The following is a 14,611-nucleotide window of genomic DNA, read 5'->3' on the forward strand; positions in this document are numbered from 1 at the left end:
CGTTGCGGAGCACAGGCTCCGGACGCGCAGGCTCAGCGGCCATGGCTCACGGGCCCAGCCGCTCCGCGGCATGTGGGATCTTCCCGGACCGGGGCACGAACCCGTGTCCCCCGCATCGGCAGGCGGACTCTCAACCACTGCACCACCAGGGAAGCCCACTGGCTCTACTTTTAAAACGTACCTCAAACCCGACTACCTCTCCCCATCTCCAACTCTAGTCTCCAGTCTAGGTTAGACCAAAACACATCCTTTACCTGACCTCCATCTGAAACTAGGAAAGGGACGTGATCACACGATAGTCGTCTAGTCTTGTTTAAATAGTATGAATTCTTTGTCATTTCCCCCAAGTTCGGTGCTGTTCAGCCCTTCACATGTGTTATTTCTTTCAACTCCCAAGTGCCCCGAGCCAAGCCCTACGGCCCTGGCCTTCAAGGCCTCTGGTCTCACCTCCTACCCCTGGCCCCCACCCCCCGCCCTCACTGCTGTCTCCCACTCGGGCCTCCCTGCCAGGCTCAACCCTGACAGCTCACCCCACGCAGGGCCTTTAAAGGGGACACTCTTCTCCCAGACGTGCGCGGGACTGAACCTTCTCATCCTTAAGTCTCATTTCACGCTTGACCACCAGCGCCAGAGCCTCCCTGTGTACCCCTCCGCCTCCCCCTCCCCTGGTCGTCCATCCTTTTCTTTACTTGCTCTTCAACAATATATACTGTTTATGCAGCTGCTCACTCTCTGGACTCCTCACTAGGACACAAGCTCCACAGAAGAGTGACTCAGCGTCTGACACACGAGTGCCTGCTCACAGAAGCGTGTCACTGAGCGACCTGTTAGAAGAATGGGCACTATCACCCTCTGCTTAATCCACGCGAGAACTAGAGTCCAGAGACAGTAAGTGATTTGTCAAAGTTCCCGTTTGCTCAAGGGGGCAGAGCTGGCTTGGAGCCCATGTGGGCTACCTCCAGTGAATTTCTCCTCCTTTCATTTTTCAGGCCCCAACCCCTCCCGCAAAAGAGCATGAGGCCAAAGCGTTAAGACCCAGCCCAGGTTCTGCGGCTTCTAAAAAAAACCTATAGCCTATGGCATTCCTCCACCATTCTCCAAGGTACTGACTACAGCCATCCATCACAGGAATACTGGATGCGTGTAGGGATTCCCAGTCTTTTTTAACATTAAGAACTCCTAGGCACCCTTAAAAACCTAGCTCGGACAACATCTCCTCCAGGAAGTCTTCCTGGAATCAACCTCGGCCTTCTCTATGCTACCTTCTCTATGCAATAAGCTTGGCCCTGGCTGCAGGAATCAGGTCACACAGTAATCAGCTCCTGGGTGTGTCTCCTGTTCTAGACCACGGATCACCCAGGGCAGGGACGCAAGTCGACTTAGTTATTCGCAGCCCTGGACAGGGTGATGGAGAGAGAAAGGACAGCTGCACATCTGTCTGACGAGATTCATTCACATGCCCTTAAGCACGCAGGCCCTCCCTGGGCTCGGGATTCCTGTCATGGGCACATCCTGGACCTTCTCCTTTGCAGGATTTGATGCAATTTTAATGAAGCAGCTTGCTGGGGGTTCTTTCTTTCTTTCTTTCTTTCTTTCTTTCTTTCTTTTTAATTAATTAATTAATCTTTGGCTGTATTGGGTCTTTGTTGCCGCGTGCGGGCTTTCTCTAGTTGCGGCGACTGGGGGCTACTCTTCGTTGTGGTGCGCGGGCCTCTCATTGCGGTGGCTTCTCTTTATCGTGGAGCACAGTCTCTAGGCACGCGGGCTTCAGTACTTGTGGCACGCAGGCTCTAGAGTACAGGCTCTAGAGCACAGGTTCAGTAGTTGTGGTGCATGGGTTTAGTTGCCCTGCAGCATGTGGGATCTTCCCGGACCAGGGCTCGAACCCATGTCCCCCGCACTGGCAGGTGGACTCTCAACCCCTGCGCCACCAGGGAAGTCCCTGTTTTTTTTTGTTTGTTTTTTTACCAACATCCCCCTCCTATTAGACTGTAAGCCCCACCAGGGCAGGGGCTTCTTGTTCACTGCTGCATCTCCAATGCCCAGTGGGGGTACTCCACAGACATCTTCCGGCCAACTGGATGGAATGATGGATAGAAGGGAGGGAGGGACGGAGGGAGGGAGGGAAGGAGGAAAGCCTAGCAGAAGCACAAGCAGAAAGAAGGCTGATGGGCTGTCAGATGTCAAAGCTCAGTAGTCCTTGAGCTGCTGCAGCAGTGGTGAGCAGCTGTGGCGGGCGCGGCACGCCTGCTGCATTCGTGGGGCAGGAGCTCACCTATAGGAGTCCCCATCTCTGTTGTAGTCACATAAAAGGTAATCCTTTCCCACCACCTTGTCTCTGGCGATTTTCAGTGGCTGGTCAACAGAAGACAGGAGATCTTCACATAGACTGGGGACCTGGCAGAGAGAGAGGAAAAGTCAGAACAGAGGTTAAAATAACACATCAAACCCAGGCTGGCTAACGGCATCTGTAGCCATACCGTGGTCAGCATATTTAACATCTGGCCCTTGGTAGCCTGCCAGAATTATGGGCCTGTTCTTTTCTTTTCCACATGTGTCTGACACCAACTGTGTCCCTCTATGAAGAAACCTGTTCTTGAATTACAGTGGAGCGTGATTTCCAATACAGCCTTCCTTCCAAACTGCGCGCAGCTTTAATTACCTGGTCGCCAGGGTGGTCTAGTAACGTACGAACGTGCCTGGTATTGGTCTCTGGTGGGAAAAGCATAAGCTGAAGCCCCGAGAAGAAGGTAAACACTTTAAACACACAGGAGTCCAGAGAGCTCTGAGAAGAAGAGCCAGTCCGTGCCGAGAGCTCCCACAGGCTCCCTTGCTGGGTGGAGTTTCCAGTACTTTCCAGGACCCCAGCCAAGCGTTACCAGGCTGGCTTACGGAGTCAACCCTACCTGCCGCAAAGGCAGCTTCCCGCCAGCTTCCCACAGTGCCGAGCTCCAGCTGCTGTGCTCAGGCTCACCCTCCTGGGCCCCTCACTGAGGAGGGGGGCCCTCGCGGGGGGGGCGGGCAGGGCTGAATCCAGGGCAAGTGCTGCCGAACCGGACACAGAGCCCTGCTAGGAACCAGGCCTCTGGCCTCCTCCTCCCAACTCAAACATCAATTTCCACCGAAATATTCCAGGAAGGGAGGGCAGCACTCTCCAAAATGGATTCCTTCAGGCTTGAGTCACTTCCATGCTATATTTTCAATGTGCTGACTTATTCATTTCATGGGCCAGGGTTTACGGAGGCCCCACCATATCGTTTACCCGACGAGTGGCTGCCAACTGCACCAATAACCCTTCCAAATGGAAAAGTTAAATCATGTGGCAAAGACACCCGAAGAGCAGCTCAGCAGATGGGTGGCCAGTCACAGCAGTTCCCGTGCTCCCCCGGAAGGCCCCCGCCACCACCAGAGAGGCACGGATGGGGACACGGTCACCTCGGAGACCAGCAGCCTCCGTGGGCTTCTCGAGGCATCTCTGCTGATGGGGGCGTGCCTCCGGACTCGGCCTGGAAGGCGCTGTCTGGCACACCTGTGAGATGGTGACCCTGCCTGGTGACTCACAGCCGTTTCTCACACACCGAGCAGCACCGGGCAGCCAGCCGCCCGACGCGGGACACACGCATCATTAACCCCTGTCGACGACGTGCTTATTTCAGAACTCCTTCTGGGTGTAACACCCATCTGTGTACCCACCTCCCCAAGCAGAAAGACATACAAACAAAAATGGGGCTGTGTTCGGTTAGTTTTGGTGCTGAGAATACCAAGCGCCTGCCACGTATCATGTATTACGCTGGGCCCTTTACAGATGGAAACTGTCTACCGGAAGCTCACACTCACCCTGTGAAGTAGTTATTATCCCCGTTTTACAGATTAGAGAATTGAGGCCTGGAGTCGTGAGGTTGCCCAGGGCCCACACAAGAAAAAAGCAGTAGAGAGAGGTGTCTCCCCCTCTGACCGGAACTCTGGTTTAGCGGACAGCTAAGAGGAAGAAGAGTACAGGCCAAAGGCACGGTCTGCTGGGAAACGACCCCCTCCCACCCAGCCCCTGCTCAGCTATGGCGCCCTTCACCTGGAAAAAAAAGGCCAGATCAAGGCAAGGAAGATTGTAACAGCTTCCACCCAAGGCAGCTGGGATTTGAAGTGGCCTTGCTTTCCTGTCGTTGGCCAAGTGCAAGGGCCCTGGGCACCTCTGTGCCCGCCTATCACGTTTCAGCCTTTCCCTGGCATCACTATTCTGTTGGGCTGATTCCTTGCCTTACTTGTTGTGCCCTGACTTTTGCCTAGAACCCCATGGGCCCTGACACTACTGGCCTGATTTATCCTGCAGTATTACGTAAAGACCAAGCAAACACGCTCTGAAGTTAGACTTCTTGACTCTGCGACTCACTGGCCTCCTGGCCTGGGGCAAGTCACTTTACTTCTCTACCGAGTTGCATTTCCTCCCCTGTAGAGTGGGGATGAGAAAAACCAACCCGGCTGGGGATTGCATGGGATGATGATGCATTCAGTACCCAGCGTAGCGTCCAGCGCAGGGCAACGCGTGCACATCAGGAACCGACGCACCGATGCCCCTGCTCCCCCTCGGTCCCCAACACCACTGCTGCCTGTCATTCTCAGCCTGCAGCTCCAGCCTGGACGGCAACCCCGGTCTGAACGGCAGCTCCGGCCTAGACAGCGGCCCCAGCCTAGGCTGTACCTGAATTTGCTGTACTGCCCCAGGCACTGGATGAAAATGCACCATTGAGATCCAGTTCTGCCCAGAGCCATGCTGACCCCTTCCCTCCAGTCCTGTTGCTGATGGCTAAGTCCCCCATCAGAAGAAGCTTACAAGATAATGGGATTTGGTATAAACAGGCTTGACCTCACTCCTATTCAAGAGGCTAATTCATGGATCGAAAGTATTTCAATAATTTCTTCCCAGCACTTATACTAACTGAAATGATTTTTTTTTATCGATTTGTGGTCATGTCTCTCTCCCTAGAATGTAGGTTTTACCAGGGCGAGGGCTTTGATCCTGTTCACCGCTGAATCCTCAGTGCCCAGGGCAGTGCCTGACACAGAGCAAGTGCTTGACGTATGTGGGAAGGAGGAAGGGAGGAGTTTTACAATACGGAGCCTCCTAAACGCCAATAGGCTTTATTTTTATTTTTTATTTTTTTGCAGTACGCGGGCCTCTCACTGCTGTGGCCTCTCCCGTCGCGGAGCACAGGCTCCAGACGCACAGGCTCCAGACGCACAGGCTCAGCGGCCATGGCTCACGGGCCCAGCCGTTCCGCGGCATGGGGGATCTTCCCGAACCGGGGCACGAACCCGTGTCCCCTGCATCGGCAGGCGGACTCTCAACCACTGCGCCACCAGGGAAGCCCTCGGCTTTATTTTTAAATTAATAAATTGGTGTGTAGCAAGGATCTTCACCCAAAGAGTATAGAGTCAAGAACTAAACTTTGATGGATACCAATGACAGTTTCACTGTGGCTCCAACCAGGAATATGACCCGTGATGTGGTTCCACAGCAGCAGACAGAGAGAGCGGGAGTTTTAGTGAAAGTCCTGGCGTCCGTGTTACTATACGACCCCAAGGAGCACAGCGCAGTGCGAGACTGAGAACTGAGAGAGCTGGGTTCGAGCCCCAGCTCAGCCGTTAACTAGCCACGGAGACCTGGGCTGGGCCCGAGGTTGTTCATTTGGCAAACACAGCAGGTGAGCTGCATCAGACACAGATGGCTGCTGGGCCACTGTAAGAGCCTCACTGCTTCAGCGCAAATAATTCAGGTAAAGAAAGCCTCTAATCAAGACACTATTAGGTTCTTCACATGGTTAAACGTATTCATCCTTTGAGAATGCCCTTTTTTTGGTGTTAAGATGTCCGTAACTTGATGAAACGATAGGTCTTGTTCTTGTTCTAAAGGTTCACAACCAATGACCTATTCCCTCCTCTTCACTTTTAAATGTCTCTGGCCTGTGAAATCAAAAAATGTGGCAGCCACTTTTCTAGAAAATGGGATCCAGCCCTCCCTACCTGTCCAAGCTGATCTGGGTACTTTCAGGGCCAGCATAAAGGAGCAGGAGGGACTCCACTCCCCACTTTGTAACTCACGTCCGTCGAAGCACAGACAACGCAGATTAAGGCAGCGGCGCAAGGGGCTGATCCGTGGTACCAGCTGTCATCAATGGCCACTCCTGTTGCCTGCCCAGCCTCCTTTCCTATTCTTCTGGTCAGAAAGCTCCTCACTCCATATGGCTGGGCAAGGCTGATCTCTACTCCACCACCACGCATGGGCAACGAGAGGGCCTCAGCCCCTGGCATATGCAGGGAAGAGTCTTCTCCAGGGGCGATGGAGGGATACACGTCTCACCTCCTTTCTGCCAGGGCAGCTGGGTTGGGGGTGCAGGGCCTGGGCTGCAGCAGGCAGCGGGAGAGTACCTCCCTGTGTTTCTGAGCACTGCAGGGCCGTGGAGATAGTACCTGAGCACCCAGATCCAGCCACCCTTGAAGACCTGGACCTGGACTCTGCAAACTCTACGGCCAGGTTCTAACCAACCTAAGGAAAACATACATCTGAGCTGTAACTCACAAAGCTACGGCTGTGCAACAGGAAAACACAGAGAGCTCACGAACGATGGATGACTTGCCCCACCACGAAGAGCACCTGGCTGTGGTGTGGCTGCATGAGTCTCCACCCAGCAGGTACAATTTTCGCCTTTTGGATAAACTCCCAAGTTGGGCCATATCCTTGTATTCTGTTTCCCTCCACCACTCCTGTTTCTTTGATCAAAGATAAAATGCTCTGTAAAAATAACATTATTGCCGTCATGTGGAACGAGAAGTGTGGACTACACAGTGTGCTCGCAGATTCGTACCACAGCAGCTGCCAAGGGCGCATTAGTCATGATCTGGCACCACCACCAATTCGTCTCACTCCCACCCCCCTTCCCACCCCTGCACTTCTGCCTGAACCCTCTCAACCCACCACACTGTCCTACTCAGTGCTTCTAGACATGCGAGTTTGCACATGCGTTCTTCCACTTAAAAATCCTCCCCATTTAGGGTTGCTGGATAAAACAATGCATTTGGCCAGTTAAATTTGTATTTCAGATACATAATGTTTTAGTATGTCTGCAGTTTACACATGACATATATTGGTTGTTAAAACTGGCAACCTGGGCTTCCCTGGTGGCGCAGTGGTTGAGAGTCCGCCTGCCGATGCAGGGGACACGGGTTCGTGCCCCGGTCCGGGAAGATCCCACATGCCGCGGAGTGGCTGGGCCTGTGAGCTGTGGCCGCTAAGCCTGCGCGTCCGGAGCCTGTGCTCCGCAACGGGAGAGGCCACAACAGTGAGAGGCCCGCGTACCGCAAAAACAACAACAACAAAAAACACACACAAAAAAACTGGCAACCGATCCCCATATAGTCTTAAATCCTACCACCCTTCAGGGCCCAGACCAAACTCCAACTTCCTTATCAAGATGCCCCCACTCTTTGGAATTCCTGCAGTGACACTGATATCAACTGAATCCTAAATGCTCTGGAGACGGCTGTTCTAACACTGGCCTCAACTATCAGGTTACTCCTTCCTTAAGACTTAACATTCTTCACTGAGCGCTGACTCGGTGGGTGCCCACAGAGGCCGGTCCTCCAGACCTGGGCCAGTGACGCACACACTGGTGGGTGCTCTGGCGTGTTGGTGGAAGCGGGTATCAATCCTATGATGTAGGGTCACAGTACAGACCCAACCTCACCCCACCTCCTAGTCATGTCAAATGCTTAGAACAGTGGACGAAATCACATTAAGTCTCATGGATGACAAGTTTGCACACCAATTTAAATGAAAGGACAGGTCCAAACAAAGCTGGGAGTTCACTCCAGGACGTGTGTGTCACAGGCTCTGCTTCCTCGGGACCCAAGGAGGGCCTCTGGCGAGAACGTGTGCTTGGTGTCGACATCCGAGGGCTGGACAGTTTCTGTCCAAACTGCCCATCTGACCTGCTTAGCAGCCTCTGTAAGGAGTGGTCATATAACACCAAAGGTGTCACACCAATCCAAGCTGTCGGGGGGATTTAAACCTAATTCCAAGTGACGCGGCATACTAAACAACGTTGCACTGGCCAAGACAGCGTTCCCGCTGTTGTTCCGGTGGTGAAGCTCACGCCTCCATCGGTCTCTCCACTGCCCCTCTGGGGCCACACCCCAGGAAGCAGGGACCGCCTCGCCCTTCACCACCAGCACCACCAGCTGGCTCACGAGTGCCCATGGGGCCACAGGGCCACGGGAAAGATCGGGTGAAACAGGAATAAAGTGAAGTAGGGCAGGGAGAGGAAAAAAAAACCCAGAAGGCAGAGGCAGGAGAGAGGCTAGCATGCCACGAGCTACTGCCTCAGGTGACCCTTTAACGATAACGAGAATAAAGAGAAGGTCACCAGGAGGGGGCGGGGGTGCCAGGCACTGCACTGCGTAAACTCTACGTGCGTCGCCGCCTTGATTTTTTGATTATTTTTTTCACGTAAAAGGTCTTACTTTATTAATTCTCTCACGACAAATCTGCACAACCACCGCAGAATCTTCACTCCTTCTGCCGTCCGATCTCCAGCTGACTTCCTTTTGCCAGCACCAAACTGGCCTCTGCAGTCCCCACGACCAGAGTCTTTGTTCCGCGCGTGCGCACCTTTCGCTGCTTTCTTGAGGTCTTCTCGTACAGGCCATGTCTTGCAAGCCTGTGTTTGGGCTCATCCTGCTTCGCGTGACCCAAGGGATCGTAAATCATGCCAAGGCCAGTTGTCTTGCCATCACCAACATGGGTTCTGAGCCCAAACACAAAGGTGACGTCTGGTGTGGTCTTGTACATTTTGGCTAGTTTTCCCCAAATTTCTGTCTTAGGTACTGTTGCCTTCCCAGGACGAAGGACATCAGCGCCATTTGTTCCCGCTGAAGTAGTCAGGTGGTCATGAACTTCCTGGTCCGGACAGTTACTGTGTTGCTCATGATGGCATGATGGCGGCTGATCTTCAAGCAGCCAGGAAGAAAAGAGCCTGCATCGCCTCCTTTAATCCTCAAAACAGCCCTGCATATAGATATGGTTACTGTCCCTATTTTAAAGAAGGGCGAGGGAATTCCCTGGTGGTCCAGTGGTTAGGGTTCCGCGCTTCCACTGCAGGGGACACGGGTTCGATCCCTGGTCGGGGAACTAAGATCCCACATGCCGCATGCTGCAGCCAAATAAATAAAAGGGGAGGGGGTGACAAAATAGGGCCTTAGAGAAGTAACTTGCCCCAAGTCACACAGCTACTAGCTAATGTCTAAGAAAAGACATGTGACATACAGTACATCTGGGTTAAAAAAATAAAAATTACAGGGACTTCCACTTCCCTGGTGGTCCAGTGGCTAAGACTCTGCACGCCCAATGCAGGGGGCCCGGGTTCGATCCCTGGTCGGGGAACTAGATCCTGCATGCCGCAGCTAAGAGTTCGTATGCCGCAACTAAAGGTCCCACACGCTGCAACTAAAGATCCCACACGCCACACGAAGACCCAACGCGGCCAGATAAATTTTTTTAAAAGCTATAAAAAAATAACTAAATAAAAATTACATTCACTCTTACTGTTGCCTCAAACTGAATCCTTTTCTACTATCTAGCCCAACAGCTGATTACATGAAAAGAGATACAAATCAGAAGTTTCCGGCCACAAGTGAGGTTTGTGTTTGGGCCACCATATGGTTCTACTTTGCCTCTTCCCCTTCTCCATTAGTTATTAATGTTGAAAAAAATTGTTCAACCAGAAAAAGAAACTTGAGATGAACCCTTAAAAAAGCACAAAAGCCAGACCAGTTCAGCTCCATGGATAATCTAATCCACGGCGCCCTCGTCTTTAAGAAATGCACCCTTGTACCTCGGTTTTTTAAAAAAATGGCCAAACGAACACATTCCGTCTTTTGATCTGCCCGCTGGCTGAGAGCCCGCCACCAGAGAGATAAGAATCGAAAACAGACCGTGTTCGCTGGGTCGCACACTCAGATGAGTAACGTTGCTGAAACCATGGCTGGGCAGAGTGCTGGCTGGCCTCATTCCCCGGCAGACAGCAAAGTATCAGGATGCCGGGGCTCCCTCCCCATGACCAGCAGAGGTCTCTGTTTACAATCCGTTCCCTTTATTTTTTCCAAGGCCCCAAACCTTCCCTGCTTTTCTCTAATAAAAATTAAAAAAGAAAATAAGGAGAGTGCTTTCAGTGACACACATGCCTGTGTCAGAAACACAACCTACAGTGTGGCATTCTGGAAAGCACCAAACTCAAAATCAAACACAAGTTCGAATCCTTGGTCTGCCACTTCCTGGCTGAGTGTAACCTTCCTAAACCTCAGAACTGGGGGCTACAACACCCACCTCAGTAGATCCTGAGTGCCCACCCCCAGGCACCCATCAGGTGCCATGGATTCAGTGGCAGACGAGATGGACGGGCACAGCCCTGCTCTCCCAAAGCACGCTCCAGCCGCTGGAAACAGACAAGGCACGAGGAGCCATCCTGAGAGTGGCGAGGGCTGTGACGTGGACCTGATGGGGATGGCAGGGGGACTGCAGGGATTCGGTGGTCTAGGAGGTGGACGGAGCTGACATGTGAGTGGAGGAAAGGAGAGGCACTGTGATGGGACCGAAGAGCCGGCCCCAGGCTCCCTCCCCCCGCCCCCACCCCGAGGAGAGTAGAAGAGAGAAGCATCTGTGTGCTGCAATCCTCGGCCAGGTGGAGCAGTGCCTGTGGGCCCCTTTAAATGTGATGGCAAGCCCCAGCACACTGTCGTTCATAAAACTTCTTAAAGGCTCCCTCCCACCTCCTCCCCAGACTCCCAGGTTTAAGAAGGATGCACTTGAAGACCCATCCGTGAACGTGGGCCCAGGCGGCCTCTGGAGCCTATGGGAGATGAAGGATCTCCCCCAGCCCCACCGCCCCCCCCGATCGGGGTGAAGGAAACAAAGTCCTCCCCACGACTGCCCAGCAGCAGCTTTTTTGTTGTTGTTGTTTTAAATATTTATTTATTTGGATGTGCTGTGTCTTAGTTGCAGCGTGCAGGATCTTTGGTTGCAGCATGCGGGATCTTTAGTTGTGGCATGTGGGATCTAGTTTCCTGACCAGGGATGGAACCCGGGCCCCCTGCATTGGGAGCGCGAAGTCTTAGCCAATGGACCACCAGGGAAGTCCCAGCCCAGCGGAAGCTTTGTTACCAGGACCTTATTTGTCACCAGAAACACCTTGGGCCCTGGAAGCAGAGTTTCCAAGTGAACTGATGTAACACCTCTCCGAGTGCGCATGCCCCACACTGGGGACACCTCACCCCGTCCTGTAAACCCACTCAGAGGGTTTGCCTGAGGAAGCGGAGGGGGAGCCCAGGGGACCTTGCTCACCCTCCAGGACCCCACCCTCCCCACCATGTGGATGGGAAAACCCAAGTGCAGGGAAGCGCCTCACACAGGTGGCAAGGTTGGGGCAGGGCAGAACTGGACTCTGAGTTCCAAACTCTGACCCAGCGATTCCAGAGCACAGGCCCCGCTGGGCTGGCAAGGCGAGCGGCTTCCGCTCCCACACCCACTTCCAGTGGGGCTCCGAGGAGAGGGGGTGGAGAAGGAAGAGAATCGGGGGGAACTCGGGGGCTGCACGGTCCCTGCCCGCCCACCCTGACTCCTGCGCTGTGGGCAGGGACCCGCGACACTGCCAGCGCCACCACCCAGCACAGCCTGACCCCAGGGCCGCCGGCCCTCCTCGTGTTTCAGATCCGGCCTCTCTTCTAATTAAGCTATCGCTGGACTCTGAGAACAGTATACTTTAAGTACAAGTTCAGACAGTTTTCTTCACTTGAAGACTGCGAATTATAAAATGCGCTTTTAAGGAGAACATGGTTAAATGTACACGACAAGTGTAGGAAGCAATCTCCCAACTTTGGCAACACCATAACGTGTGCGAACCGTGCCCCTCAGATTCGGGCCACCGGCACGGGCTCCTGAGGGTCACATACTGCCAGCCGGGTCTCATCACTGAGGGTCTAACACATGGGAAGCTGCCAACATTAGGAAAGCGTTTCTGATCAACACATGTTCTATTCTGCTTAGAAATCAATTTCTCATGTGCCATTAACAACAAAGAGCTTTCTCAAGAAACAATAAGCCTCCCGCCGCTCTTTTCTTAGGCAGGTGCCCCAAACCACCCCAGAGATAAATAATAAACAAAGGCAAACTTCCTGGGCTGGGTTTCAGCCATTCATACCCCAAAGCTTTGCCTTCTAGAAGCTTGCAGGCTGGAGTAAGAAGCCAGAAGCCTTTTCTAAAGAAGGGTCAGGAGGGGGCAGGACAAAGAGAAGACAAACTGAAAGGGGAAATTGAAATCACTACATGTGGGTCATCCAGGGGCACACACAAGGCTCCTGTTGTCCACATGTAACCCTACGCTTCCCGAAGGGGACGAACCAGGTGCTTGGAGCCTAATTAAATTAACTGTTCCCTGGCCAGGAGCGACCGCATCACCTGTGTCTGCGCTGAGAGAAGCTGGGGTCTTTCTAAGCCACCCGCTCCTCTTAATGAAGGAAGGGCTGGTCCCCGAGGAATAGGGCACGATACACAAGCACCTTTAAGAAGCCAGAGGCAGAAAACTCACTGGGTCTAAGTTATGTGCACTGGCTCCTGAGGGCTTCGCGCAGCCACCAGGCCAGTTTCGGGAGCTGCTGCACACGGGGCAGCCAACTGCCTCGGCCTGGACGGCCGCGGGCGGGAAGCTCCCCGAGCCGGCCTGGGCCCAGCCTCTGCCGCAGCCCCGCGGCTCTCCCGCGATCCCCTCAGTCACCCCTCCAGCCGACATCCTGACAGTCTCTCCACCAGGATCGCCTGCCCTTCTCCCGGTGCTACCTAGTGACCCCCAGTTATCCTTCAAGGTCCTCTTCTACGCATGCCCAAAGCTTCCTTAGCAAAGGCGATGCCCCTCACCTACGGGCTACGCCCCTGCCGCTCTATATAAGACTGGGCCCCAGGCCGCATGGATTCGGGATGGGGTGTCTTTCCTCAGGGCAGGGATGAGATGTCTGGATGGCCCTGGACCTAGTGTAAGGCTGGCAGGGCTTCCTAAATGCCGGTGGGACCGTGGTTGAATTGTGGAAAAGGAGGGCCACTCAGGTGGAGCTCTGACCTTTTGAAGCCCATGTCTGTCTCAGTGGGAAGCCCCCCACAATGTTCCTCAGCGCCTCTCCGAGAGCTGGACTAGGGACCAGCTGGGTGGGTGGGGGTGAGAGTGAGAGGGTGATGACCTGGGCCGGCACCGCATCATTGTGACCAAGGGCCTCCCAAGGCAGATGCAGACTCGAGCCCTTGCACCTTCCCTGGGGTGTGGACCACCACCTTGCGAGGACCTGTGGGGCCGGCCCTTGCCCCTCACACTCCACGCAGGCGCCTCCTGAAGCTGGGCCTATAGCCTCCCCTGTGCGAGGAAGGCATGCGTGGACAGACTGGAGATCTCTTCCCGAATGGCCTGCGGTCCTGCTTTCTCAGACTGTGTTAAAAGCATTATTGCATTGGGTGCATTCTTACAAATCACCTCAAATCTTTCTGGGAAAAAGACCAGGGAAAAATACATTAAAACAACTCGTTTATCACATGGTCTTTTTGCAAAGACAATGTAACTTCATGGGCCGGACAGAGGGTCCATCTGTTTTAGTATTACTGTTTTAGTGTTATTAGTATTATTAAAGCAATTATCCTAACAACAGCAAACCTTTTTTTTTTTTTAAGTGCCTGCTATGCATGAGACACTCTTCTAAGCACGGAACACACATCCTTATTTTATCATCGTGGCAACCCTATACGAAGCAGTGGTGCCACTGTTATCCCAATTTATGCCAAGTTCTCATAATTTACAGACGACGACACTGAGGCACAGGCAGGTTAAGTATAATAACTTGGCTAAGGTCACACAGTTCGCAGGTGGCGGAACCAGAATCCAAGGAAACCCATGCAATCCCACCCCAGGACTCCTCAGAGCCACCCGGGGAGGCCAAGGACCTTGTGAGGCAGCAGCCGAGGCTCAGAGCCACGCAACCACTGAGTCACATGCCACAGTCCTGGGTCTTTCCACCATATAGTCTCTCCAAACTCTCAAGACCACAGACTTCTAAACAACCCAGACGGTGCAACAGTCCACCAAAATCCCAGTGATGCTGCTGGCCCCTTTCAAGTGGAACCGTTCATGCCGTGTGAGCACGTGTGTGGCACGTGAGTCTGAGCGGGGCTGGGGGCCAGCACTGATGTGCCACGTTAACGTGAGGGATACCCAGAACAAGTCGGTGGCTTTTCTTCCCCCCTTAGCACAAAAATCATCCTGGCTGGCTGGCCACAACGTTTCACACTGGATTCTTTCCACTGGATGGATGTCTCATCAAGGTTTTGTTTTAATTTCACCAAGTCAGCCAGAGAAAACGACCACTCACGGCCAAAGAAAAATCTGCAACTCTTCTTATTGGGGAAAGAGTCAGATCCGCTCAGGAGTAATGGATGTCTCCCCTTCGCTGTCTGTGTCTTCCCAGATCAAGAGCTCCTCTGTTTCTCCACTTTGGCTCATTAGGAAGTAAAACCCGAACCCTCCAGAGA

At 53.4% G+C, this 14,611-nt stretch overlaps 1 protein-coding gene and 1 pseudogene across 3 annotated transcripts in view; both read right to left on the reverse strand.

Moving 5' to 3' along the window:
- Positions 1–14,611, reverse strand: part of CAPZB (capping actin protein of muscle Z-line subunit beta) — a 133,961-nt gene that overhangs the window by 39,594 nt on the left and 79,756 nt on the right. For all 3 annotated transcript variants that reach the window (XM_065894041.1, XM_065894031.1, XM_065894049.1), the window contains one exon: positions 2,276–2,397. In XM_065894041.1, the coding sequence (XP_065750113.1) occupies positions 2,276–2,397 (122 nt within the window). The remainder of the gene's footprint in view (positions 1–2,275; positions 2,398–14,611) is intronic.
- LOC136129659 (small ribosomal subunit protein eS24 pseudogene) lies at positions 8,561–8,979 on the reverse strand (annotated as a pseudogene).

Source organism: Phocoena phocoena, chromosome 1 (assembly GCF_963924675.1).
Source record: "Phocoena phocoena chromosome 1, mPhoPho1.1, whole genome shotgun sequence".
NCBI classification, from domain to species: domain Eukaryota; kingdom Metazoa; phylum Chordata; class Mammalia; order Artiodactyla; family Phocoenidae; genus Phocoena; species Phocoena phocoena.